General features: G+C 51.3%; 1 protein-coding gene across 1 annotated transcript in view; it reads right to left on the minus strand.

Annotated features, from left to right (window-relative positions):
* Window positions 1-2436: 2436 nt before the first annotated feature.
* Window positions 2437-27683, minus strand: part of LOC145337726 (disintegrin and metalloproteinase domain-containing protein 12-like) — a 221099-nt gene continuing 195852 nt past the window's right edge. Inside the window, exons 15-16 of the mRNA XM_080182564.1 lie at window positions 25923-26115; window positions 2437-2588 (exon numbers count right to left, since the gene is read on the minus strand). Coding sequence (XP_080038690.1) covers window positions 2496-2588; window positions 25923-26115 — 286 coding nt within the window. The 3' untranslated portion in view covers window positions 2437-2495. The remainder of the gene's footprint in view (window positions 2589-25922; window positions 26116-27683) is intronic.

Raw genomic sequence — 27683 nt, forward strand, 5'->3', positions numbered from 1 at the left:
GGTTCTTTACCCAGAGGGTGGTGAGGGATTGGAATGCCCTGCCTGCTGCGGTTGTAAATGCGCCTAGTTTGGGGGCGTTTAAGAGATCCGTGGATAGGTTTATGGACGAGAAGGGATTGGTTTAGGTTAGAGGGTCATTGTTTTTTAACTGGTCGGCGCAACATCGTGGGCCGAAGGGCCTGTTCTGCGCTGTAATGTTCTATGTTCTCTGTCTCTGTTCCCCTTCTTAAACAATGGGACAACATTCGCTGTCCTCCAATCTTCCGGTACTATACCAGAGACCAACGATGACCTGAAGATCAGAGCCAGAGGCTCTGCAATCACCTCTCTAGCCTCCCAGAGAATCCTAGGGTAAATCCCGTCCGGACCAGGGGACTTATCTATTTTCAAGCCCTCTAGAATATCCAGCACATCCCCGGTATCAACTGCAATACTATCTATTTTACACCCCTGCACCCCAGTGTCCTCCGCAGCTACATTCATGTCCCCCTGCGTGAACACCGAAGAGAAATATTGGTTCAACGCCTCTCCAATCTCTTCCGGTACCACACACAACTTCCCTCTACTGTCTGTAACTGGCCCTAATCTTGCCCTAACCAACCTTCTGTTCTTGACATACCTATAGAACGCCTTAGGATTCTCCTTAATCCTATCAGCCAAAGTCATGTCATGTCCTCTTTTAGCCCTTCTTAACTCCCTCTTCAACTCCCTCCTAGCCAATCTAAAGCTTTCTAATGCACTACCTGAGCCCTCAAGCCTCATCCGAACATAAGCCTCCTTTTTCTTCCTAACCAACGAATCAACTTTTTTAGTACACCACGGTTCCCTAGCCCTACCAAATCCTCCTTGCCTGACAGGGACATACCTATCACAGACCCGCAGTAGCTGCTCCTTGAAAAAATTCCACATTTCGGACGTTCCCAGTCCCTGTAATCTCCTAGTCCAACCTATGCTTCCTAATTCTCTCCTAATAGCCTCATAATTACCCTTCCCCCAGCTAAAACTACTGACCCGAGGTTCATGCCTATCCCTTTCCATCACTAAGGTGAACGTAACCGAATTGTGGTCACTATCACCAAAATGCACCCCAACTTCCAAGTCTAGCACCTGGTCTGGCTCATTTCCCAGCACCAAATCCAATATAGCCTCACCTCTAGTTGGCCTATCTACATACTGAGACAAAAAACCTTCCTGCACGCTTTGTACAAAAACTGACCCCTCTAACGAGCTAGAGCTATAACAATTCCAATCAATATTAGTAAAGTTAAAATCCCCCATAACAATTACCCTATTACTATCACTCCTAACCAGGATCGCCTCCGCAATCCTTTCCTCAACCTCTCTAGAACTTTTAGGAGGTCTATAAAAGACTCCCAACAGGGTGACCTCTCCTCTCCTATTTCTAATCTCTGCCCATACTACCTCAACAGACAAGTCCTCATCAAACTTCCTCTCTGACACTGTGATACAGTCCTTGACTAATAATGCTATCCCTCCCCCCCTTCTACCCCCTTCTCTACTCCGACTAAAGCATTTGAACCCCGGGACCTGCAACATCCATTCCTGACCCTGCTCTATCCATGTCTCTGAAATGGCCACAACATCAAAGTCCCAGGTACTGATCCACGCTGCAAGTTCATCCACTTTATTGCGAATACTCCTCGCATTAAAGTATACGCATTTCAAACCCTGCTCCGCCCCACCCCCACAATGCCGTGCATTGCAGTCCCCATCTATGCCCCCCTCAATTTCATCCCTGCTACTCAGGATCCCACCCCCCCCTCTGAATCAGTTTAAACCCCCCCTGCATAGCCTTTGCAAATTTTCCCCCCAAGATATTGGTTCCCCTCTGATTCAGGTGTAGACCATCACTCTTGTCGAGGTCCCACCTTCCCCAGAATGAGCCCCAGATTTCCTTCCCAAGTGTCTTTTCCACAATTAGCAATGGCTCCATGTTCATCATCAGGCTTTTCATTCTGGATTTCTATTTGCCAAGGTGGGGTTTGAATCCAGGCCTCCAGGGCATTTCCTTAGTTAGGTCACTCGTTCTATGACAACACTATTACGTTACCCCCCCTCTCCTTGTGTACAACACTTCTCCTTATATTTTGTGTTGTTACCTGTAATGAGCTACCTTTTGTTATGTCTTCTGAGAAACTGAGTATGGAACATCCTCACATTGCTTTCTGCTTCCTCCAGACACTCCAATAATTCATTGAAAATGTTTTTCCTTTCAAAAGCCATGTTGAGTTGATCTGATTGCATTGAGATTTCTGAATTGTCCCCGTGCTGGACCCCTGCAGTTTTCCTGTGACAGATTTGCCTCCTGTTTGAAGAACCTCGATTTTACAATGCTTACTCTTGTTTTCAACTCGGTCTTCTCTCTTTGAAAGAGCTAGCGTTACATTTTGTTCTTGGTGCTCTCCTGAACTGCCTTGGAATATCTGTTAAACAAACGGAACTATACTAATCAGTCAGTCCCACTAAAAACAGAGTCACTGATTCCATACCCCATGGTTACTGCAGGTGTTGTGACAATCCTCTGCTTTGAACTCAGACGCACGCACACACTTTCCATCCGAGCACACCTGTGAGGTAGAAAACAGAATGTTATTGCCAAACACATCATGGGTTGGAAAAAAATAGAAATAACAGCAAAGAATGGCAAAGAGATTGATTAGATGGTAAGAACAATGGGAGAAGATTAGCTCAGAATATAAAGATGGACAGTGAGACTTTCTATAGCTAGTTAAAGAATTAACAATGTCAGCATTGTTCTGATAGAAAGGGAATTGACAATGGAAAATAGCAGGAATTTTAAACAAATATATTGGGGACAATTCTCCCAAAGGATTTTTAAGTATTGAATTCATGTAAAAACTACTTTTTTTCAGTGGGAGTTTTAAAATGAATCTTCCACTTTCTGTGCACTGCAGACAGCATTAGTGTAAATCACACTAAAAATCAGTGGGCAGGTCTCCTTCTGCTGGAGAAGCTGGCACCACACTGCTGAGTGATCCATTGTGCATGTGCTGATCTGTCAGTGCTGAGATCAGCATACGTGCAGTGACCCTGCACTGCTGGTCTCCTGATTGCTGGCCAGACCTGCAACCCCACATTGCTGGCCTTCCACACCTCCCTACCCCTTACCACAGCCCGATCACTCCTCCTCCCCTCCCGAACATTCCCAGGCCAGCCTCGACTCCTTACCCCCAGCCTGACTCAACGTGCCCCTGCCTGTGGCTCCGATCCCTCCACCCTCTCCTCTGATTTCCTCCGACCTGCCCCTGCTCCCCTCAGCCCCAACTCCCACCCCTTCCCCCCAACTCAGTTTAAGGTCACGTACCAACTGACTTAAGAACAGCTTTGTCCCTGCTGCCATTAGACTTTTGAATGGACCCACCTAGAGGCACAGATCAGCTAGATAGTCAATATCTTTTCCCAAAGGTAGGGGAGTCTAAAACTAGGTTTAAAGTGGAGGGGAGAGATACTAAAGTCTCCAGAGGGGCAATTTTTTTTCGCACAGAGGGTGGTGAGTGTCTGGAACAAGCTGCCAGGGGTAGTAGTAGAAGCAAGTACAATTTTGCCTTTTTAAAAGCATTTTGACAGTTACATGGGTAAGATGGGTATGGGCCAAATGTGGGCAATTGGGATTAGCTTTAGGATTTTAAAAAAAGGGTGGCATGGAGAAGTTGGGCTGAAGGGCCTGTTTCCATGCTGTAAACCTCTCTGACTCTATGGCTCTACCTTGCATTAAGTTGATCTTTCTCTACACCCTTGTGGGAGATATAGGAGGGATGTCCGAGGTAGATTCTTCACTCAGAGAGTGGTTGGGGTGTGGAATAGACTGCCTGCTGTGATAGTGGAGTCAGATATTTAGGAACTTTCAAGCGGTTATTGGATAGGCACATGGAGCACACCGGAATGATAGGGAGGGGATAGATTTATGTTTAGACATAGCTCAGCACAACATTGAGGGCTGAAGGGCCTGTACTGTGCTGTACTGGTCTATGTTCTATCTAACCAACTACATTCTGCACTCTCTCCTTTCCTTCTCTATGAATGGTATACTTTGTCTGTATAGTGCCCAAGAAACAATACTTTTCACTGTATGCTAAGATATGTGACAATAATAAATCATATCCTTCCCTCTAAGTTCCTGAAAGAAGTGGTTGATGCACTAGTTTTAATTTTCAATTTGCCCTTGATGTGGGGAAGGTTCCATTAGATTTGAGAACAGCAAACATCATTTCTTTCTAAAGCGTCTTGCAGGGGACTTTGAAAACATTGAGGCAGTGAGGCAGAGTCAGCATGGTTCTGTGAAAGGAAAAGCATCTTTCACCAAGATACTAATGGAAGGTGGAACAGGTGGATGTACTGTACAGAGGTATCTACAAATCCTCTGAGAAGGATCCACCCAATGTGGAGGCATTGGGTGAAATATTGACACGGTTTGGCAATTGCCCAGATAACAGGAAACATACAGCTGGCATTTCCTGATATTTTTTGGGTTAACGGGATGAGAAGCGAGGTTTGCCTCAGGGATCAGTGCGAGAGGCTCAAATCTGACAATTAATAGAAGTGATTTGTGTAATGTCCAAATGTTGATCCTATGACGTGTGGGGTAATGGGAATGAGCTGAGTGGGATTGTAATGGGTGCAGACATGATGGGCTGAATGGCCTCCTCTGCATTGTAGGGTGTTAGGATTCTATGTCAGGGGTTGAGGATCTCACACAGAAAAGTCTATCAGATATCAGCCATGATTAAATGGTGGAGCAGACTCGATGGGCTGAGTGGCCTCATGGTGTTGTGGGTAACTGACAGGAGGAAGGGAATCCCTGCTGCAGAATGGAGCGACAGGGAAACCCCTACTGCTCCACAGCCATCGGGCACAGGCCGTCCCCCACCCCCTGCACCACCCCCCCACCCCCACTGAAACATAACCAGCCGCCCCCACACTGACATCACCAGCACCCCCCCAATCAGTAAAGACGGGCATCCCTCTCCTCACCCACAAATAACACATAACTGCCTCCCCCCAACACCATGTAGGCATGAAGGTAAACTCACCTCACCCCCACTCACTTCATTCCCCTCATCCTCACTCACCCCAATCACCCCCTCATCCCCCCACCCTCACTCACCCCTCCCCCTCACACCTATGTACCCTGCTCCCCCTCATTCACCCCCTCCTCCTCACACATCCACTTACTCCTTCCCCCTCACCCCCACTCCCCCCTCACTCACACCCCCCACACCCTCACTCACCACCCTCCCCCCACATCTCCATTCACCCCCTCCTCCTCACACCCTCACTCATCCCTTCCCCCTCACCCCAACTCCCCCCTTCCCCCTCACACCCTCACTCACCCCTTCCCCCTCACTCCCAGTCCCCCCTCCCTCACACCCCCCCACACCCCCATTCACCCCCTTCCCCCTCACACCCTCACTCACCCCTTCCCCCCCACCCCCACTCCCCCTCATTTGCTGCGAACAATGGTCTGTTTGAGGTTGTGTGGTTGTCTGAAGGCAAGAAGTGGGGGTGTGGGGATGGCCCTGGCGAGATGTTTGTCTTCATCAATGATATGTTGAAGACTCCGGAGAAGATGTCGTAGCTTCTCCGCTCCGGGGAAGTACTGGATGGCGAAGGGTACTCTGTCCACCATGTCCCGTGTTTGTCTTCTGAGGAGATCGGAGCGGTTTTTCGCTGTGGCGCATCGGAACTGTCGATCTATGAGTCGAGCGCCATATCCTGTTCTTATGAGGGCATCTTTCAGCGTCTGGAGGTGTCTGTCACGATCCTCCTCATCTGAGCAAATCCTGTGTATACGGAGGGTTTGTCCATAGGGAATGGCTTCTTTAACATGTTTAGGGTGGAAACTGGAGAAGTGGAGCATTGTGAGATTGTCTGTGGGTTTGCGGTACAGTGAGGTGCTGAGGTGACCGTCCTTAATGGAGATGCGTGTGTCCAAGAATGTAACCGATTCCAGAGAGTAGTCCACGGTGAGTCTGATGGTGGGGTGGAACTTGTTGATATCATCATATAGTTGTTTCAGTGATTGTTCACCATGAGGCCAAAGGAAGAAAATGTCATCGATGTATCTAGTGTACAGCATCAGTTGAAGATTCTGTGCAGTGAAGAAGTCTTGTTCAAATCTGTGCATGAAGATGTTGGCACATTGAGGTGTGAATTTGGTCCCCGTGGCTGTTCCATGTGTCTGGATGAAGAACTGGTTGTTGAAGGTGAAGACATTGTGGTTCAGTTGTAAAATTGCATCTGGAAACTGGCAGTTGTCGGCATTGAGTATTGAGGCAGTTGCAGCAATGCCATCGTCGTGGGGGATGTTCATGTAGATAGCCGAAATATCCATTGTGACGAGGAATGCTCCTGGTTCACCTGCTCCATGTGTGCTGAGTTTCTGTAGGAAGTCCGTAGTGTCGTGACAAAAACTGGGGCTTCTTTGTACAATGGGTTTCAGGATGCCCTCAACATAGCCGGAGAGGTTCTCACACAGAGTCCCATTGACTTGCAAAATCTCACTAACTGTCCTGTCTGGAGACAATACACATCTCTTTAACCTGTGCTTAACCCTCTCTCCACTCACATTGTCTGTATCTTTAAGACTTGATTACCTGTAAAGACTCGCATTCCAACCATTATCTTGTAAATTGAGATTGTTTCTGTGAAGAGAATTCCCACCCACTTGATGAAGGAGCAGCGCTCCGAAAGCTAGCGGCATTTACTACCCAATAAACTTGTTGGACTTTAACCTGGTGTTGTGAGACTTCTTACTGTGTTTACCCCAGTCCAACGCCAGCATCTCCACAATGTGACTACCACCAACATTGCAAACTACTAGCTCCAAGTAGACAGGATCTCCAAGAAGACGGCGCATATCAACAAAGACATCAAGTTTCTACAAAGATGCAAGAGAGCAGGCAGATCCCACTCAGGTCACCCTATAACACAGACTACGCTGAGAGACTTTGCCGTCACACCTTTCTCTCACTCCTCAACCACCTCATACACCAGCTCGACAGCAAACACCACGTGCTGAAAACCAAGATAGAATTCATATTCTCAACTTGCGCTCAGGACACAGACCAGCTGCAAAACTCTGCCAAACAGATGAGACAAAGGAATTACACTATTGTTCCTTTAGGGTATAACTATAAGGTTCATGTTGGGAGATATAGGAGGGATGTCTGAGGTAGATTCTTCACTCAGAGAGTGGTTGGGGTGTGGAATGCACTGCCTGCTGTGATAGTCGGACACTTTAGGAACTTTCAAGCGGTTATTGGATAGACACATGGAGCACACCAGAATGATAGGAAGTGGGATAGCTTGATCTTGGGTTCGGACATAGCTCAGCACAACATTGCGGGCCGAAGGGCCTATGCTGTGCTGTACTGGTCTATGTTCTCTACCATCTACATGTCCACCAAGAACAGGAAACTTCAGAAACTTGGCATCACCACCAGCAGCAACCAAGCCTCCCCTGGTATCACAGTAGAAAACAGAACCACTGCAGGGAAGTCCATTGTTAACTTGTCGGACTACACACTTCAATCAGATGAAATCAAAGTTCTCAGCCGAGGACTCAATTTCTGCCCCAACAGTCTTGCAGCAGACACAGAGAAATTCACCAGGTGAATGAGGCTGCGGGAGGCTAACAGCAAACACAACGAGACAGCCAATGAACCGGAACAGTCAACAGAGAGATCCGCAGTGCAGCAACCGAAGAGGAAAGAGTCCAATTGGACTCCTCCGGAAGGTCGCTGTCCTCCACTGGACATGTCTGCCCAAGGCATCAGGAGGTGCGTCAACACCAGATTCATCAGCTGCACACACCAGACAGCCCCGAACATCACCCAAGCACAACGCAACGCCATCCACGCTCTCCAGACCCAATCGCAACATTGTCATCAAACCAGCAAAGGAGGGGCCATCATCATACTGAACAGAACAGATTACTGCAAAGAAGTGTACCGACAACTGAACAACGAGGAACACTACAGACAGTTACCCACAGATATGACCAAAGAACACAGCCGTCAACTCAACACTCTGATCAAGACCAACTCCTGTTCCTAGTTGTTATGTTATGTTCTTCCGACCCCTGCACGCTGGCTGCCATCCCCGGCACCTTGCAGGCTTCCTGCCATCAGCACCCGTAATCATCAGGAGTGGGAAAGGACACGGGGTGGTGTGCCCAATATCAGTCCTCATGCCCTTTCTGGTGCGGGCACTGGATCTAGTGGGCAGGATGATAGTTTCCTCGAACAGTGTGTGTTGGAGCCGACGAGGGAGCGAGCTATCTTGGATCTGGTGTTATGTAATGAGGCGGGTAGAATTAGGGACCTTGTGGTGAAGGATCCTCTTGGGGAGAGTGATCATTGTATGGTGGAGTTTCTGGTGCAGATGGAGGAGGAGAAAGTGGGTTCCCGGACACGCGTCCTTTGTTTGAATAGAGGGGAGTACGGTAGGATGAGAGAAGAATTGGCGAATGTGGACTGGGGAAGCGCGTTGGAGAGAGGGTCTGTTAAGGAGCAGTGGAGGATCTTTAAGGAGATCTTTCTTGGTGCTCAGCAGAAATTTATTCCGATGGTTAAAAAGGATTGTAGGAGGAGAGGTAATAAGCCGTGGATAACGAAGGAGGTGAAGGAAAGTGTTAAACTAAAAGCGGAGGAATTTAGAGTAGCTAAGAGTAGTGGGCGAGAAGAGGATTGGGAGAGGTTTAAATGTCAACAAAGATTGACAAAGAAGTTGATAAGGAAGGGTAGGAGAAACTATGAAGCTGGGCTAGCGCTTAATATAAAAAAGGATAGCAAGAGTTTTTATAAATATATAAAAAGGAAGAGGCTGGCTAGGGTGAATGTTGGTCCTTTAGAGGATGAGAAAGGGGACCTAGTGGTAGGGGATGAGGATATGGCTAAGGTATTGAATAACTTTTTTGTTTCTGTCTTCACGGAGGAGGACACGAATAATTTGCCGGGTGTTAGCAATGGAAAGGTGGTAGGACTGGAGGGTCTTAATGACATTACTGTTACTAGAAAGGCGGTGCTCGACAGACTGGAGGGGCTGATTGTGGACAAGTCCCCAGGACCGGATGGAATGCATCCGAGGGTTCTGAAAGAAATGGCGGAGGTGATAGTGGATGCCTTGGTGGTTATTTTCCAGACGTCGCTGGATTCCGGGGAAGTGCCGGATGATTGGAAAACGGCTAATGTTACGCCGTTGTTTAAGAAGGGTGCCAGGCAAAAGGCGGGGAATTATAGGCCGGTTAGTTTAATGTCTGTGGTAGGTAAAATGTTAGAATCCGTCATTAAGGAGGAAATTGCAAGGCATCTTGAAGGGAATTGCTTGATAGGGCGGACGCAACACGGTTTCATTAAAGGGAAGTCGTGTCTGACAAATTTACTGGAGTTCTATGAGGATGTGTCTAGGGCAGTGGATAGAGGAGAGCCGGTGGATGTGGTCTTTCTAGATTTTCAGAAAGCGTTTGACAAAGTGCCTCACAAGAGGTTATTGCAGAAGGTCAGGGGGCATGGAGTTGGGGGTAGGGTGTTAGCGTGGATAGAGGATTGGTTGTCAAATAGGAGGCAGAGAGTGGGGGTCAATGGGTGCTATTCGGATTGGCGGTTGGTGACTAGTGGAGTGCCCCAGGGGTCGGTGCTGGGGCCTCAGCTATTTACCATTTATATAGATGATCTGGAGGAGGGAACCGAGTGTATGGTGTCGAAATTTGCTGATGACACCAAGATTGGTGGAACGGCAAATTGTGCGGAGGGTGTGGAGAGTCTGCAGAAGGATCTAGATAGGCTGGGCGAATGGGCCAGGAAATGGCAAATGGAATTTAATGTTGGCAAGTGTGAGGTGGTCCACTTTGGTAGGAAAAATGGTAGGAAGGACTATTACTTACGTGGCGAAAAACTGCAGCAGGCGACGGTGCAGAGGGACCTCGGGGTCCTTGTGCATGAGTCGCAAAAACCCAGCTTGCAGGTGCAGCAGGTGGTCAGGAAGGCGAATGGGATGCTGGCCTTCATAGCGAGGGGGATTGAATATAAAAGTAGGGAGGTCTTGCTGCAGCTGTATAGGGCATTGGTGAGGCCGCAGCTGGAGTACTGTGTGCAGTTTTGGGCGCCGCACCTGCGCAAAGATCAGCCATGATCTTATTGAATGGCGGGGCAGGCTCGAAGGGCTAGATGGCCTACTCCTGCTCCTATTTCTTATGTTCTTATGATGACTGAGCCATCAGTGACAGTGTGGTCAGCCTGTGCCACAGAGGTCAGCTGCCAATCCTCCAATTCATTGAGATTTCTCAAATCTGCAGCCCAGTTTCCAGTCCCTCCCTTGCACCGAATGCGTGTCCTGTGTTGCAGAAGGGACTCCGATGTCCGGGGCCATGTCACATTGCCCTCCTCCCCGTCCCCTTCCCCACCGCTCCCGCTGACACTCCCCATGACAGCTTGGGAGACTCTGGGAGGAAAGGCAGGAGGAAGGGCCAGCACCAGTTTGTAGATACAGGCCTCCACATCACAGTTCACCATCCCAGAGATGATCTCCTTGGTGGGTCAAGTTAGTGGTGAGGCTTTGGGTCACTCTGTGATGCTCATGACACATCCTTTGATGGACATCAGGTGGAGGTGAGACCTGTGGGAGGCGAGGACTCAGCTGGCCCCAGGTTAAGTGCTGGGCCTCTGAGATCACTTCTCCCTCAGCTGCTGGAGATGCAGTAACAGAGCCAGGGAAATGTTGCAACATTACACTGCGACTCCTAAATTCAATCCCCCTACCAATAAACGCCAAGACACCGTACGCCTTCTTGACAACCTTATCTACTTGATTCCCAACTTTCAGGGATCTATGTACACACACACCTAGATCCCTCTGTTCATCCACACTATTCAAAGTCCTCCCGTTAGCCCTATACTCGACACATCTGTTGCTCCTACCAAAGTGAATTACCTCACACTTCTCCGCATTAAATTCCATCCGCCACCTCTCGGCCCAGCTCTGCAACCTATCTAAGTCTCCCTGCAGACTATGACACCCTTCCTCACAATCTACCACACCTCCAACTTTGGTGTCATCAGCAAATTTACTAATCCACCCAACTATACCCTCATCCAGATCATTAATAAAAATTACAAACAACAGTGGCCCCAAAACAGATCCCTGAGGCACACCACTCGTAACTGCACTCCATGATGAATATTTACCATCCACCACCACCCTCTGTCTCCTATCTGATAGCCAATTCCTGATCCAACTTCCTAGATTACCCACAATCCCATACATCTGCATTTTCTGCAGAAGCCTACCATGGTGAACCTTATCGAACGCCTTACTAAAATCCATGTATACCACGTCAACTGCCTTACCCCCATCCACCTCTTTGGTCACCTTCTCAAAAAACTCAATAAGGTTAGTAAGGCACGACCTACCCGCTACAAAACCATGCTGACTATTTCTAATCAATTCATTACACTCCAAATAACTATAAATCCTATCCCTAATAATTTTTTCTAAAACCTTGCCCACAACAGAAGTAAGACTCACCGGTCTATAATTCCCGGCAAAGCCTCTGTTCCCCTTCTTAAACAATGGGACAACATTCGCTATCCTCCAATCCTCCGGGACTACACCAGAGACCAATGACGACCTGAAGATCTGAGCCAGAGGCTCTGCAATCACCTCTCTAGCCTCCCAGAGAATCCTAGGGTAGATCCCATCCGGACCAGGGGACTTATCTATTTTCAGCCCCTCAAGAATTTCCAGCACATCCTCTTTATCAACCGTAATACTGTCTATTTTACACCCCTGCAACCCAATGTCCTCCTCAGCTATATTCATGTCCCCCTGCGTGAACACCGAAGAGAAATATTGGTTCAATACTTCTCCAATCTCCTCCGGTTCCACACACAACTTCCCCCTGCTGTCTGTAACTGGCCCTAATCTTGCCCTGACCAACCTTCTGTTCTTGACATACCTATAGAACGCCTTAGGATTCTCCTTAATCCTATCAGCCAAAGTCTTCTCATGTCCTCTTTTAGCCCTTCTCAACTCACTCTTCAACTCCCTCCTAGCCAATCTAAAGCTTTCTAGTGCACTATCTGAGCCCTCCAATCTCATCCGAACATAAGCCTCCTTTTTCTTTTTAACCATCGACTCAACTCTTTTAGTGCACCACGGTTCCCTAGATCTACCAAATCCAGCATGCCTGACAGGGACATACCTATCAAGGACTCGCAGTAGCTGCTCCTTGAAAAAACTCCACATTTCAGACGTTCCCAGTCCCTGTAATCCCCTAATCCAATCCATGCTTCCTAATTCACTCCTGATAGCCTCATAATCGCCCTTACCCCAGCTAAAATTGCTGACCCGAGGTTCATGCCTATCTCTTCCCATCACTAAGGTGAACGTAACCGAATTGTGGTCACTATCACCAAAATGCACACCAACTTCCAAGTCTAGCACCTGGTCTGGCTCATTTCCCAGCACCAAATCCAATATAGCCTCACCTCTAGTTGGCCTGTCTACATACTGAGACAAAAAACCTTCCTGCACGCTTTGTACAAACACTGACCCCTCTAGCGAGCTAGAACTATAGCAACTCCAATCAATATTCGTAAAGTTAAAGTCCCCCATAACAATTACCCTATTACTTTCACTCCTAACCAGGATTGTCTCCGCAATCCTTTCCTCAACCTCTCTAGAACTTTTAGGAGGTCTATAAAAGACTCCCAACAGGGTGACCTCCTCTCCTATTTCTAATCTCCGCCCATACTACCTCAACTGACAAGTCCTCATCAAACTTTCTCTCCGACACTGTGATACAGTCCTTGACTAGCAATGCTACCCCACCCCCCCTTCTACCTTCTTCTCTACTCCGACTAAAGCATTTGTACCCCGGAACCTGCAACATCCATTCCTGACCCTGCTCTATCCATGTCTCAGAAATGGCCACAACATCAAAGTCCCAGGTACTGATCCACGCTGCAAGTTCATCCACTTTATTGCGAATACACCTCGCATTAAAGTACACGCATTTCAAACCCTGCTCCGCCCCACCCCCACTATGCCGTGCCTTGCATTCCCCAACTATGCCCCCCTCACTTTCACCCCCTTTCCTCACTATCCCTCCCCCCCTCCGAATCAGTTTAAACCTTCCTGCATCGCTTTTGCAAATTTACCCCCCAGGATATTGATTCCCCTCTGGTTCAGGTGTAGACCATCCCTCTTATAGAGGTCCCACCTTCCCCAGAATGAGCCCCAATTGCTCAAGTACCTGAACCCCTCCCTCCTGCACCATCCCCTCAGCCACGAGTTCAAACTTTCCCTCTCCCTATTCCTCTCTAAACTATCCTGTGGCACAGGCAAGAGTCCAGATATAACTACTCTTTCTGACTTCGCCTTTAGTTTCCACCCCAACTCCATAAATCTTTGCTTAATATCCCCTTCCCTTAATCTCCCTATGTCATGTGTCCCCACATGAACTATAACTTGGGGTTGATCTCCCTCTCCCCTAAGAGTCCTGAATACTCTGTCCGATACATCCTGGACCCCAGCCCCTGGTAGGCAACACACCAGCCCAGAGTCCCTACCCTTACCTCCAACTCTCCTATCCGTCCCCATAACTGTGGAGTCCCCAATCACGAGGCCCAATCTCTTACCCCTAACCACCTGAGGCTTGCCAATAGGCTCACCCCCAGAGACCTGCTCCCTTTGGCTATCCCCAGTTGATTTCTCCTCAACTGTAGCCTCCAGGACCGAGAACCTATTTTGGAGGGGAACAGCCCCAGGGGATTGTCCCCCCAACTGCTTTTTGCCCCTCTTCCTGGCAGTGACCCAAGACTTATTCCTAGGAGTGACTATCTCCTTATAACTCCTTTCTATGTCCTCCTCCACTTCCCGAATTATACGGAGCTCCTCTAATTCCCCTTCCAGCTCCTTTACACGCTCCTCCAGAAACTGTACCCGCATTACAAGAAGGATGTGGAGGCGTTGGAGAGGGTGCAGAGGAGGTTTACCAGGATGTTGCCTGGTATGGAGGGGAGGTCCTATGAGGAGAGACTGAGGGATCTAGGGTTGTTTTCGTTGGAAAGAAGGCGGCTAAGAGGGGATCTTATTGAAACATATAAGATGATTAGAGGTTTAGATAGGGTGGACAGTGATAGCCTTTTTCCTCGGATGGAGAAAGCTCGCACGAGGGGGCATGGCTTTAAATTAAGGGGGGGTAGCTACAGGACGGATGTCAGGGGTAGGTTCTTTACCCAGCGGGTGGTGAGGGATTGGAATGCCCTGCCTGCTGCAGTTGTAAATGCGTCTAGTTTGGGGGCGTTTAAGAGATCTGTGGATAGGTTTATGGACGAAAAGGGATTGGTATAGGCTAGTGGGTCATTGTTTTTGTAACTGGTCGGCGCAACATCGTGGGCCGAAGGGCCTGTTCTGCGCTGTAATGTTCTATGTTCTATGTTCTATGAATGCAGGAGGAGCTAACGGCCATACTAGACCCACTGCCAGGCTGCTGGGAGGAGTCCCAAAGCTTTCAGTGGACCAGCTGTTGCCTGTCTTGTGTGGTTCTCAGACCAACAGTCCAAGGGTGGCATTTGTGGTGGAAAGCCTGGGGCAGGGGATCCTCACCATGAGTGGCAGGCTCCACGCGATGGCTGAGTCACATCAGAGTCCTAGAGGGTCCTGGACGAGTCACTGTGGGCCACAGCTGAGGGACTCAGCAGGCTTCTGGAGATTCTGTGGCTCATGGCTGAGGGGCTGGAGAGCTCGCAGGAGACTGAGTGGGACAGCAGAGACACAGCGGGACGGCACCAGGACACGGCGGGACGGTGCCGGGACACGGCAGGACACGGCGGGACACAGTGCCAGGACACGGCGGGACGGCACCAGGACACGGCGGGACACAGCGGGACACGGCGGGACACGGCGGGACGGCACCGGGACACGGCGGGACACAGCGGGACACGGCGGGACGGCACCGGGACACGGCGGGACACAGCGGGACACGGCGGGACGGCACCGGGACACAGCGGGACACAGCGGGACGGCACCAGGACACGGCAGGACACAGCGGGACGGCACCAGGACACGGCAGGACACAGCGGGACGGCACCAGGACACGGCAGGACACAGCGGGACGGCACCAGGACACGGCAGGACACAGCGGGACGGTGCCAGGACACGGCGGGACGGCACCGGGACACAGCGGGACACAGCGGGACGGTGCCAGGACACGGCAGGACACAGCGGGACGGTGCCAGGACACGGCGGGACGGCACCGGGACACAGCGGGACACGGCGGGACACAGTGCCAGGACACGGCGGGACGGCACCGGGACCCCACGGGCTGTGGCAGCAGCTCAGTGTGGGTCATGGCTGAGGGGTTGCAGGGCTTTGCCTCGTCTCAGATGGAACTTGTTTCTGCCAATAACACACAAAGTGCTGACGGCAGGAGGCCTGCGGGGTGTCCATGGCAGGGGTCAGGAGAGGGTGGGGGTGCCGTGGGGAGGGGAGGTGTGTGTGGTGGGGAGCTCAGTGTGCAGGGGTTGTGAGGGGGTGGGGGAGCATTAGAGGCAGGCACCAGGGGGTCGGGGCTGGAAGCCAGTGGGGTGTTGTTGGGGGGTGGGGGGGAGGAGTGGGGGCGCGGGGTGCTGCACACTGACGGGGTTAGATTTGGGGATGATACCAGTACAGTTACCCTTGCTGCTTGAGTGAGGTGACTGATCTTTCTCCTGTTCTGGTGGGGTGTCCTCTGTGCCAGTGTGTGGGCACGGACTGTCACTGCCCCACAGACTCACACACTGATGGGCAAACACAGCTGGTTCTCCAGGCTGGCAAGACCAGGGATTCCAGAGCTTCCGGAGCTCAGTCCAGCAGCTCTGTCTCCTCATGGAGTGACCCAGGGTCCAATCCCCCCAGTGGGATGAGAAAGGTCGCTGTGCCTCCTGACTCCCCGCTTCCTGACACCAGTGCATCTTAAAGGCAGAGGGATGAACAGGATGGATTGGATACATCCGTGATATCAGAAAGCGGGGGTACCCTGCCAAGGGCATCAGCAACCACGGGGCGCGGAACGTAGCTGACTGCCTCCATCTCTGATAAACACCCCCGGGACACACCGTGAGCTAACCGTCAGCCAAGAAAGGGAAAGAAGCTGCAGGGTCACCAAGAGGGCACGAGAGAAGGAAGCTTTTTGACAAACTAAATAAACCGAGGGGCAGCCCCTTAAAGATGAACCTCCCCCCTCCCCCCCCAGAACAAAATGAACCAATCTGTAAAATCCACTGAAAACATCAAGGCAAAATGTGATGAAAGAGGCTTCAGGAACACATCCCAGCCCCTGCGTAGCCCCGTGAACACGGATGTGGATACCACACGCTCCCTCTCCAGGGATACCCAGCTGGGAATGTAGCCATGGGACAGGGGCAGACAGTCGGGTTGGACGGACCTGTGGAGCTGGTTCACAAGGAGGTCGTGTCCCGTCCACACCGGGTACCTGTCGATCAGGTGTGTGGGACTAAAATGCAAACACAACACGGGTACAAGCTTTTTGAGATCACAAGAAAAGGGAGTGCCCCTCAGACAGCCACCAAAACATTCCTTCCTTTCAAATACGCCAGATGCTGCCTGGAATCTCATCTTCCCTGATCAGAAATCAACAGCCAGGAGCTTCCTCTTGCTGCACTTCAATCTTTTAACCCGGTTTTGCTTCTTTCCAGCTCTCAAAATGTGTGGGTCCGCAATGATCTTCTCTTCTACTGAGTATCTTTTCTCAGTCATAGAATCTCTCAGTGCAGAAGCCATCGACCCGACACCAACAGTAACCCACCCAGACCCTGTCCCCGTAACCTCATATATAAGAACATAAGAACATAAGAAATAGGAGCAGGAGTAGGCCATCTAGCCCTTCGAGCCTGCCCCGCCATTCAATAAGATCATGGCTGATCTGTCGTGGCTCAGTTCCACTTTCCCGCCCTCTCCCCATAACCCTTAATCCCCTCTCTTATCAAGGACCCATCAACCCGCTTCTTAAAAATATTTAGCGAGGCAGCCTCCACCACTTCAACGGGCAGAGAATTCCAGAGATTCACCACCCTTTGAGTGAAGAAGTTCCTCCTCAACTCCGTTCTAAACCGCCCCCCCTTTATCTTGAGGCTGTGCCCCCTAGTCCTACTGTCCTTTCTGAGCGGGAAGAGCCTCTCCACCTCTATCCTATCCATCCCATTCATCATCTTATATGTCTCAATGAGATCTCCCCTCATCCTTCTAAACTCTAACGAGTACAAGCCTAGTTTATTCAGCCTCTCCTCATAGTTCAACCCCCTCAACTCCAGTATCAGCCTAGTAAACCTCCTCTGCACTCCCTCCAAGGCCAAAATATCCTTGTGTAAGTGCGGCGACCAAAACTGCACACAGTACTCCAGCTGCGGCCTCACCAATGCCCTATACAGCTGCAGCAAGACCTCCCTACTTTTATATTCAATCCCCCTCGCTATGAAGGCCAGCATCCCATTCGCCTTCCTGACCACCTGCTGCACCTGCAAGCTGGGTTTTTGCGACTCATGCACAAGGACCCCGAGGTCCCTCTGCACCGTCGCCTGCTGCAGTTTTTCGCCACGTAAGTAATAGTCCTTCCTCCCATTCTTCCTACCAAAGTGGACAACTTCACATTTACCAACATTAAATTCCATTTGCCAGTTCCTGGCCCATTCGTCCAGCCTATCTAGATCCTTCTGTAGACTCTCCACACCCTCCGCACAATTTGCCGTTCCACCAATTTTGGTGTCATCAGCAAATTTCGACACCATACACTCGGTTCCCTCCTCCAGATCATCTATATAAATGGTAAGTTAGGGGTAAGTTTTTCACTCAGAGGGTGGTGAGTGAATGGAATCGGCTGCCGTCAGTGGTGGTGGAGGCGAACTCGCTGGGGTCTTTTAAAAGACTTCTGGATGAGTATATGGGGTTTTATGGGATTGGGGGTTATAGATAGGTGTTGATGTGATCGGCGCAACTCGTGGGCCGAAGGGCCTGTTTGTGCTGTAGTGTTCTATGTTCTATGTTCTATGTAAATAGCTGAGGCCCCAGCACTGACCCCTGGGGCACTCCACTAGTCACCAACCGCCAATCCGAATAGCACCCATTAACCCCAACTCTCTGCCTCCTATTTGACAGCCAATCCCCAATCCACGCTAACACCCTACCCCCAACTCCATGCCCCCTGACCTTCTGCAATAACCTCTTGTGAGGTACCTTGTCAAACGCCTTCTGAAAATCAAGAAAGACCACATCCACCGGCTCTCCTCTATCCACCACCCTAGACACATCCTCACAGAACTCCAATGAATTCGTCAGACACGACTTCCCCTTAACGAAACCATGTTGCGTCTGCTCTATCAAGCAATTCCCCTCAAGATGCCTCGCTATTTTCTCCTTGATCACGGATTCTAACATTTTACCTACAACAGACGTTAAACTAACCGGCCTATAATTCCCTGCCTTTTGCCTGCCACCCTTCTTAAACAACGGCGTAACATTAGCCGTTTTCCAATCTTCCGGGCACTTCCCCGGAATCCAGCAAGGTTTGGAAAATAACCACCAAGGCATCCACTATCACCTCCGCCATTTCTTTCAGAACCCTCGGATGCATTCCATCCGGTCCTGGGGACTTGTCCACAATCAGTCCCTCCAGTCTGTCGAGCACCGCCTCTCTAGCAACAATAATGTCATTCAGGCCCTCCACTCCTACCATCTTTCCATCGCTAACACCCAGCAAATTATTCACGTCCTCCTCCGTGAAGACCGAAACAAAAAAGTTATTCAAGACCTCAGCCATTTCCCCATTCCCTACCACTAAGTCCCCCCTCTCATCCTCTAAGGGTCCAACGTTCACCCTAGCCAGCCTCTTCCTTTTTATATATTTATAAAAACTCTTGCTATCCTTTTTTATATTAAGCGCTAGCCCAGCTTCATAGTTTCTCCTACCCTTCCTTATCAACTTCTTTGTCAATCTTTGTTGATATTTAAACCTCTCCCAATCCTCTTTTCGCCCACTACTCTTAGCTACTCTAAACGCATCTGCTTTTAATTTAACACTTTCCTTCACCTCCTTCGTTATCCACGGCTGATTATCTCTCCTCCTACGATCCTTTTTAACCATCGGAATAAATTTCTGTTGAGCACCAAGAAAGATCTCCTTAAAGATCCTCCACTGCTCCTCAGCAGACCTACCTTCCAACGCACTCCCCCAGTCCACTTTCGCCAATTCTTCTCTCATCCTACTGTACTCCCCTCTGTTCAAACAAAGGACGCGTGTCCGGGAACCCACTTTCTCCTCCTCCATCTGCACCAGAAACTCCACCATACAATGATCACTCTCCCCAAGAGGATCCTTCACCACAAGGTCCCTAATTCTACCCGCCTCATTACATAGCACCAGATCCAAGATAGCTCGCTCCCTCGTCGGCTCCAACACACACTGTTCCAGGAAACTATCCCGGCAGCATTCCAAGAACTCTTCCTCAAGCCCACCACGTCCGACATGGGTCGACCAATCAATATGCAGATTGAAATCCCCCATAATTATCACCATCCCATTCCTGCACGCCGCACTTATTTGCGTGTTAACAGCCCGTCCCACCTCCAGATCATTATTCGGGGGCCTATAGACGACACCCACCAGCGTCTTCCTCCCTTTGCTGTTCCTAATCTCCACCCACAACGATTCCACGTTCTGCTCCTTGGTTCCTATATCATCCCTTGCTACCACCCTGATGCTAACCTTAATCAGCAGAGCTACGCACCCCGCTTTTCCCTCCTGCCTATCCTTCCTAAACACTTGATACCCCTGGACATTCAGCTCCCAGTCCCTGTCACCTTGCAGCCACGTCTCTGTAATGGCCACCAGATCATATCCATTTGTGCTGATCTGCGCCACCAACTCATCCACTTTATTCCGAATACTTCGTGCATTCAGATAAAGTGCCTTCATCCCAGCCTTCACCTGTACCCTATTTGCCGGAACGCCACCAACCATACTCACACCCCCTACTCCCTTTATTATTGGGGCATCCTCGGCCTCTTCCCTTACCTGTACCCTCTCCTTAACTTTAGACCTCGTAAGGTCACCTACCCTCGCACCCTCCCCCACACTAATTAGTTTAAAGCCCTGTCTACAGTCCTCTTTACTCGATTCGCCAGGACTCTGGTCCCAGCACGGTTCAGACCAACCCCATCCCACCTGAACAGGTCCCACCTACCCCAATACTGGTGCCAATGAACCTAACCAGCACATCTTTCGACTGTGGAAGGTAACCAGAGCACCCGGAGGAAACCGACGCAGATACGGGGAGGAAGCGCAAACTCGACACAGGCACTGACCTGAGGCTGAAATTGAACCCAGGTCCCTGGCACTGTGAGACAGCAGTGCTAATCACTGTGTCACCGTGCTGCCCCGGGTCCCTGGCACTGTGAGACAGCAGTGCTAATCACTGTGTCACCGTGCTGCCCCGGGTCCCTGGCACTGTGAGACAGCAGTGTGAATCACTGTGTCACCGTGCTGCCCCGGGTCCCTGGCACTGTGAGACAGCAGTGTGAATCACTGTGTCACCGTGCTGCCCCGGGTCCCTGGCACTGTGAGACAGCAGTGCTAATCACTGTGTCACCGTGCTGCCCCGGGTCCCTGGCACTGTGAGACAGCAGTGCTAATCACTGTGTCACTGTGCTGCCCCGGGTCCCTGGCACTGTGAGACAGCAGTGTGAATCACTGTGTCACCGTGCTGCCCCGGGTCCCTGGCACTGTGAGACAGCAGTGTGAATCACTGTGTCACTGTGCTGCCCCGGGTCCCTGGCACTGTGAGACAGCAGTGCTAATCACTGTGTCACTGTGCTGCCCCGGGTCCCTGGCACTGTGAGACAGCAGTGTGAATCACTGTGTCACCGTGCTGCCCCGGGTCCCTGGCACTGTGAGACAGCAGTGTGAATCACTGTGTCACCGTGCTGCCCCGGGTCCCTGGCACTGTGAGACAGCAGTGCTAATCACTGTGTCACCGTGCTGCCCCGGGTCCCTGGCACTGTGAGACAGCAGTGCTAATCACTGTGTCACCGTGCTGCCCCGGGTCCCTGGCACTGTGAGACAGCAGTGCTAATCACTGTGTCACCGTGCTGCCCCGGGTCCCTGGCACTGTGAGACAGCAGTGCTAATCACTGTGTCACCGTGCTGCCCCGGGTCCCTGGCACTGTGAGACAGCAGTGTGAATCACTGTGTCACCGTGCTGCCCCGGGTCCCTGGCACTGTGAGACAGCAGTGTGAATCACTGTGTCACCGTGCTGCCCCGGGTCCCTGGCACTGTGAGACAGCAGTGCTAATCACTGTGTCACCGTGCTGCCCCGGGTCCCTGGCACTGTGAGACAGCAGTGCTAATCACTGTGTCACTGTGCTGCCCCGGGTCCCTGGCACTGTGAGACAGCAGTGCTAATCACTGTCTCACCGTGCTGCCCCGGGTCCCTGGCACTGTGAGACAGCAGTGCTAATCACTGTGTCACCGTGCTGCCCCGGGTCCCTGGCGCTGTGAGACAGCAGTGCTAATCACTGTGTCACCGTGCTGCCCCGGGTCCCTGGTGCTGTGAGACAGCAGTGTGAATCACTGGGTCACCGTGCTGCCCCGGGTCCCTGGCACTGTGAGACAGCAGTGTGAATCACTGTGTCACCGTGCTGCCCCGGGTCCCTGGCACTGTGAGACAGCAGTGTGAATCACTGGGTCACCGTGCTGCCCCGGGTCCCTGGCACTGTGAGACAGCAGTGTGAATCACTGGGTCACCGTGCTGCCCCGGGTCCCTGGCACTGTGAGACAGCAGTGTGAATCACTGTGTCACCGTGCTGCCCCAGGTCCCTGGCACTGTGAGACAGCAGTGTGAATCACTGTGTCACCGTGCTGCCCCGGGTCCCTGGCACTGTGAGACAGCAGTGTGAATCACTGTGTCACCGTGCTGCCCCAGGTCCCTGGCACTGTGAGACAGCAGTGTGAATCACTGTGTCACCGTGCTGCCCCGGGTCCCTGGCGCTGTGAGACAGCAGTGTGAATCACTGGGTCACCGTGCTGCCCCGGGTCCCTGGCACTGTGAGACAGCAGTGCTAATCACTGTGTCACCGTGCTGCCCCAGGTCCCTGGCACTGTGAGACAGCAGTGTGAATCACTGTGTCACCGTGCTGCCCTGGGTCCCTGGCGCTGTGAGACAGCAGTGCTAATCACTGTGTCACCATGCTGCCCCGGGTCCCTGGCACTGTGAGACAGCAGTGCTAATCACTGTGTCACCGTGCTGCCCCGGGTCCCTGGCACTGTGAGACAGCAGTGTGAATCACTGTGTCACCGTGCTGCCCCGGGTCCCTGGCACTGTGAGACAGCAGTGCTAATCACTGTGTCACCGTGCTGCCCCGGGTCCCTGGCACTGTGAGACAGCAGTGCTAATCACTGTGTCACCGTGCTGCCCCGGGTCCCTGGCACTGTGAGACAGCAGTGTGAATCACTGTGTCACCGTGCTGCCCCGGGTCCCTGGCACTGTGAGACAGCAGTGTGAATCACTGTGTCACCGTGCTGCCCCGGGTCCCTGGCACTGTGAGACAGCAGTGCTAATCACTGTGTCACCGTGCTGCCCCGGGTCCCTGGCACTGTGAGACAGCAGTGCTAATCACTGTGTCACCGTGCTGCCCCGGGTCCCTGGCACTGTGAGACAGCAGCGCTAATCACTGTGTCACCGTGCTGCCCCGGGTCCCTGGCACTGTGAGACAGCAGTGTGAATCACTGTGTCACCGTGCTGCCCCGGGTCCCTGGCACTGTGAGACAGCAGTGCTAATCACTGTGTCACCGTGCTGCCCCGGGTCCCTGGCACTGTGAGACAGCAGTGCTAATCACTGTATCACCGTGCTGCCCCGGGTCCCTGGCACTGTGAGACAGCAGTGCTAATCACTGTGTCACCGTGCTGCCCCGGGTTCCTGGCACTGTGAGACAGCAGTGCTAATCACTGTGTCACCGTGCTGCCCCGGGTTCCTGGCACTGTGAGACAGCAGTGCTAATCACTGTGTCACCGTGCTGTCCCGGGTCCCTGGCACTGTGAGACAGCAGTGTGAATCACTGTGTCACCGTGCTGCCCCGGGTCCCTGGCACTGTGAGACAGCAGTGTGAATCACTGTGTCACCGTGCTGCCCCGGGTCCCTGGCACTGTGAGACAGCAGTGTGAATCACTGTGTCACCGTGCTGCCCCGGGTCCCTGGCACTGTCAGACAGCAGTGCTAATCACTGTGTCACCGTGCTGCCCCGGGTCCCTGGCACTGTGAGACAGCAGTGCTAATCACTGTGTCACCGTGCTGCCCCGGGTCCCTGGCACTGTGAGACAGCAGTGTGAATCACTGTGTCACCGTGCTGCCCCGGGTCCCTGGCACTGTGAGACAGCAGTGTGAATCACTGTGTCACCGTGCTGCCCTGGGTCCCTGGCACTGTGAGACAGCAGTGCTAATCACTGTGTCACCGTGCTGCCCCGGGTCCCTGGCACTGTGAGACAGCAGTGTGAATCACTGTGTCACCGTGCTGCCCCGGGTCCCTGGCGCTGTGAGACATCAGTGCCAATCACTGTGTCACCGTGCTGCCCCGGGTCCCTGGCACTGTGAGACAGCAGTGCTAACCACTGTGTCACCGTGCTGCCCCGGGTCCCTGGCACTGTCAGACAGCAGTGCTAATCACTGTGTCACCGTGCTGCCCCGGGTCCCTGGCACTGTGAGACAGCAGTGTGAATCACTGTGTCACCGTGCTGCCCCGGGTTCCTGGCACTGTGAGACAGCAGTGCTAATCACTGTGTCACCGTGCTGCCCCGGGTCCCTGGCACTGTGAGACAGCAGTGTGAATCACTGTGTCACCGTGCTGCCCCGGGTCCCTGGCACTGTCAGACAGCAGTGTGAATCACTGTGTCACCGTGCTGCCCCGGGTCCCTGGCACTGTGAGACAGCAGTGTGAATCACTGTGTCACCGTGCTGCCCCGGGTCCCTGGCACTGTGAGACAGCAGTGCTAATCACTGTGTCACCGTGCTGCCCCGGGTCCCTGGTACTGTGAGACAGCAGCGCTAATCACTGTGTCACCGTGCTGCCCCGGGTCCCTGGCACTGTGAGACAGCAGTGCTAATAGAACATAGAACATAGAACATAGAACACTACAGCACAAACAGGCCCTTCGGCCCACGAGTTGCGCCGATCACATCAACACCTACCAATCTATAGACCTATCTATAACCCCCAATCCCACAAAACCCCATATACTCATCCAGAAGCCTTTTAAAAGACCCCAGCGAGTTCGCCTCCACCACCACTGACGGCAGCCGATTCCATTCACTCACCACCCTCTGAGTGAAAAACTTACCCCTAACATCACTTCTGTACTTCCCTCCCCGCACCTTAAATCTGTGTCCTCTCGTAGCGACCATTTCAACCCGGGGAAATAGCCTCTGAGAATCCACCCTATCTATTCCTCTCAACATTTTATAAACCTCTATCAGGTCGCCTCTCAACCTTCGTCTCTCCAGGGAAAAGAGTCCCAGCTCCCTCAACCTAACTTCATAAGGCATGCCTCCCAGTCCAGGCAACATCCTTGTAAATCTCCTCTGTACCCTTTCAATAGCTTCTACGTCTTTCCTATAGTGAGGCGATCAGAACTGCGCACAATACTCCAAATGAGGCCTGACAAGGGTCTTATAAAGTTGCAGCATTACCTCCCGATTCCTAAACTCAATCCCTCGATTTATGAAGGCCAGTACACCATACGCCTTCTTGACCACCTCTTCCACCTGCGAGGCCGATTTAAGAGTCCTATGGACCCGGACCCCAAGATCCTTCTGCTCTTCAACACTACTAAGACTCCTGCCCTTGATAGTGTACTCGTTCATCCCGTTGGTTCTGCCAAAATGGACGACTACACATTTATCCGTGTTGAAGTCCATCTGCCACTTCTCCGCCCAGTCCTGCATCCTATTTATGTCCTGCTGCAACTTTTGACATCCCTCCAGACCATCCACAACACCACCGACCTTCGTGTCATCAGCGAACTTACTTACCCATCCCTCCACTTCCTCATCCAGGTCATTTATGAAAATGACAAACAGCAAGGGTCCTAGAACAGATCCCTGGGGCACTCCACTGGTGACTGACCTCCATTCAGAAAAAGACCCATCCACAACCACTCTCTGCCTTCTGCAGGCAAGCCAGTTCTGGATCCACAAGGCCAAAGGCCCTTGGATCCCATGCCCTCTCACCTTCTCAAGAAGTCTTGCATGGGGGACCTTATCAAACGCCTTGCTGAAGAGTATGGACAGTGTGAGCAGAAATCGGCCATCCAGCTCCTGAAGCTGCTGTCCGCTGAAGAACTATTCAAAATTACTATTTGAATAGTATTTCAAAATAACCTAGCAAAACCGTCCTTTACTGGCCCCACCGTCTCGGATTCCTTTCAGCCTCAGTGTTAAGCCTGACTGAGTGAGCTCATTCAAACATTCTCACCTCTGAGTGAGGAAATCTCTCTTTGTCTCAGTTTGAATTCGCTCCCCCTTTATAATACCTGCATCTAAACTCTGGGCCGTCAGGAGCTGCCCGCCAGGTCTGTTAACACTTCAACAGGGAAGGGATTGTTGGAATGGTAGAAAATTCAGGAACAGGGACAAAAATTAAAAAGCACGATGGCAAAATCCACAAAAGAGATGAGAAGGAAAGCAGGAGTGAAGCACAGTGGAGAAGAAGTGGGATGTGTTTGAGAGGAGGGTGAATGGGGTGGGGAGGGGGAACGTGGTGGAGACTGGGCTGGAAGGAATGGGGGAAAATTCCCTCTGAGTTAATACTGATTGCAATTGACAGGAAATTGGTTACCTTGCGAGGACCACACTTGGATCCATGACGGATTAAATCTGGAGTACCGGCATCAGATATGATCGTAGCTATTCCTCTGCAGCGATAGGTCACTGAACCAACAGTGAAAGAGCTTTCCAAAATTTTCACCTGTCCCCCTCGCTGTGGATATTTGCTACCTCCCTTACACTGTATTTTTCCACAAGACACGTCGCTGTAGAACAGAAACAAACATTTTTGGCTTTCTACATTTCCAATTTGATGCCATCATTTTTTCAAATTAGTTTTACTCATTTCTGGGCATTAATATCTATGGCATCTCCAAACTGTGTGACCTGGGCCTCGGTTCCTCCCTCTGTAATTGGATCCTGAACTTCCTAACTTACAGACCACAATCAGTACAGATAGACAACAAAGAAAATTACAGCACAGACCCCTCGGCCCACCAAGCCTGCACTGACCATGCTGCCCGACTGAACTAAAAGTCCCTACCCTTCAGGGACCATAGCCCTCTATTCCAAGCTTATTCATAGAGTCATAGAGGTTTACAGCATAGAAACAGGCCCTTTGGCCCAACTTCTCCATTTTTAAACCCCCTAAACTAATCCCAATTGCCCGCGTTCGGTCCATATCTGTCGATACCCATCGTCCCATGTCACTATCTAAATGCTTTCTAAAAGATAAAATTGTATCCATCTCTACTACTCCCTCTGGCAGCTTGTTCCAGACACTCACCACCCACTGTGTGAAAAAAATTGCCCCTCTGGGCACTTTTCTATCTCTCCCCTCTCACCTTAAACCGATGCCCTCTGGTTTTAGACTCCCCTACCTTCAGGGAAAATGTATTTCAATTCTGGTCACCACACTACCAGAAGGATGTGGAGGCTTCGGAGAGGGTACAGAAAAGATTTACCAGGATGTTGCCTGGTATGGAGGGCATTAGCTATGAGGAGAGGCTGGAGAAACTTGGTTTGTTCTCACTGGAACGATGGAGGTTGAGGGGAAACCTGATAGAAGTCTACAAGATTATGAGAGGCATGGACAGAGTGGATAGTCAGAAGCTTTTTCCCAGGGTGGAAGAGTCAATTACTGGGGGCACAGGTTTAAGGTGCGAGGGGCAAGGTTTAAAGGAGATGTACGAGGCAGATTTTTTACACAGAGGGTGGTGGGTGCCTGGAACTCGCTGCCGGGGGAGGGAGTGGAAGCAGATACGGTAGTGAGTTTTAAGGGGCATCTTGACAAATATGCCTTTAAACCTTGCCCCTCGCACCTTAAACCTGTGCCCCCGGTAATTGACTCTTCCACCCTGGGAAAAAGCTTCTGACTATCCACTCTGTCCATGCCTCTCATAATCTTGTAGATTTCTATCAGGTTTCCCCTCAACCTCCATCGTTCCAGTGAGAACAAACCAAGTTTCTCCAACCTCTCCTCATAGCTAATGCCCTCCATACCAGGCAACATCCTGGTAAATCTTTTCTGTACCCTCTCCAAAGCCTCCACATCCTTCTGGTAGTGTGGTGACCAGAATCTCAGGATTGCTATCTGTACCTCGCGTCAGTGAGGGTAAGAGTAGGATGCTTGGGCGGATGAACATGTGGCTGAGGAACTGATATAGGGGGTATGGTTTCCGATTCTTGGATCATTGGGACCTCTTCTGGGGCAGCTGAGACCTATATAAGAAAGACAGGTTACACCTGAACTACAAGGGGACCAATATACTTGCTGGGAGGTTTGCTAGTGTTATTGGGGAGCATTTAAACTGGGTTTGCAGGGGGATGGGAA

This window comes from Carcharhinus amblyrhynchos, unplaced genomic scaffold (assembly GCF_965287045.1).
Source record: "Carcharhinus amblyrhynchos unplaced genomic scaffold, sCarAmb.v2.hapA scaffold_67, whole genome shotgun sequence".
NCBI lineage: Eukaryota > Metazoa > Chordata > Chondrichthyes > Carcharhiniformes > Carcharhinidae > Carcharhinus > Carcharhinus amblyrhynchos.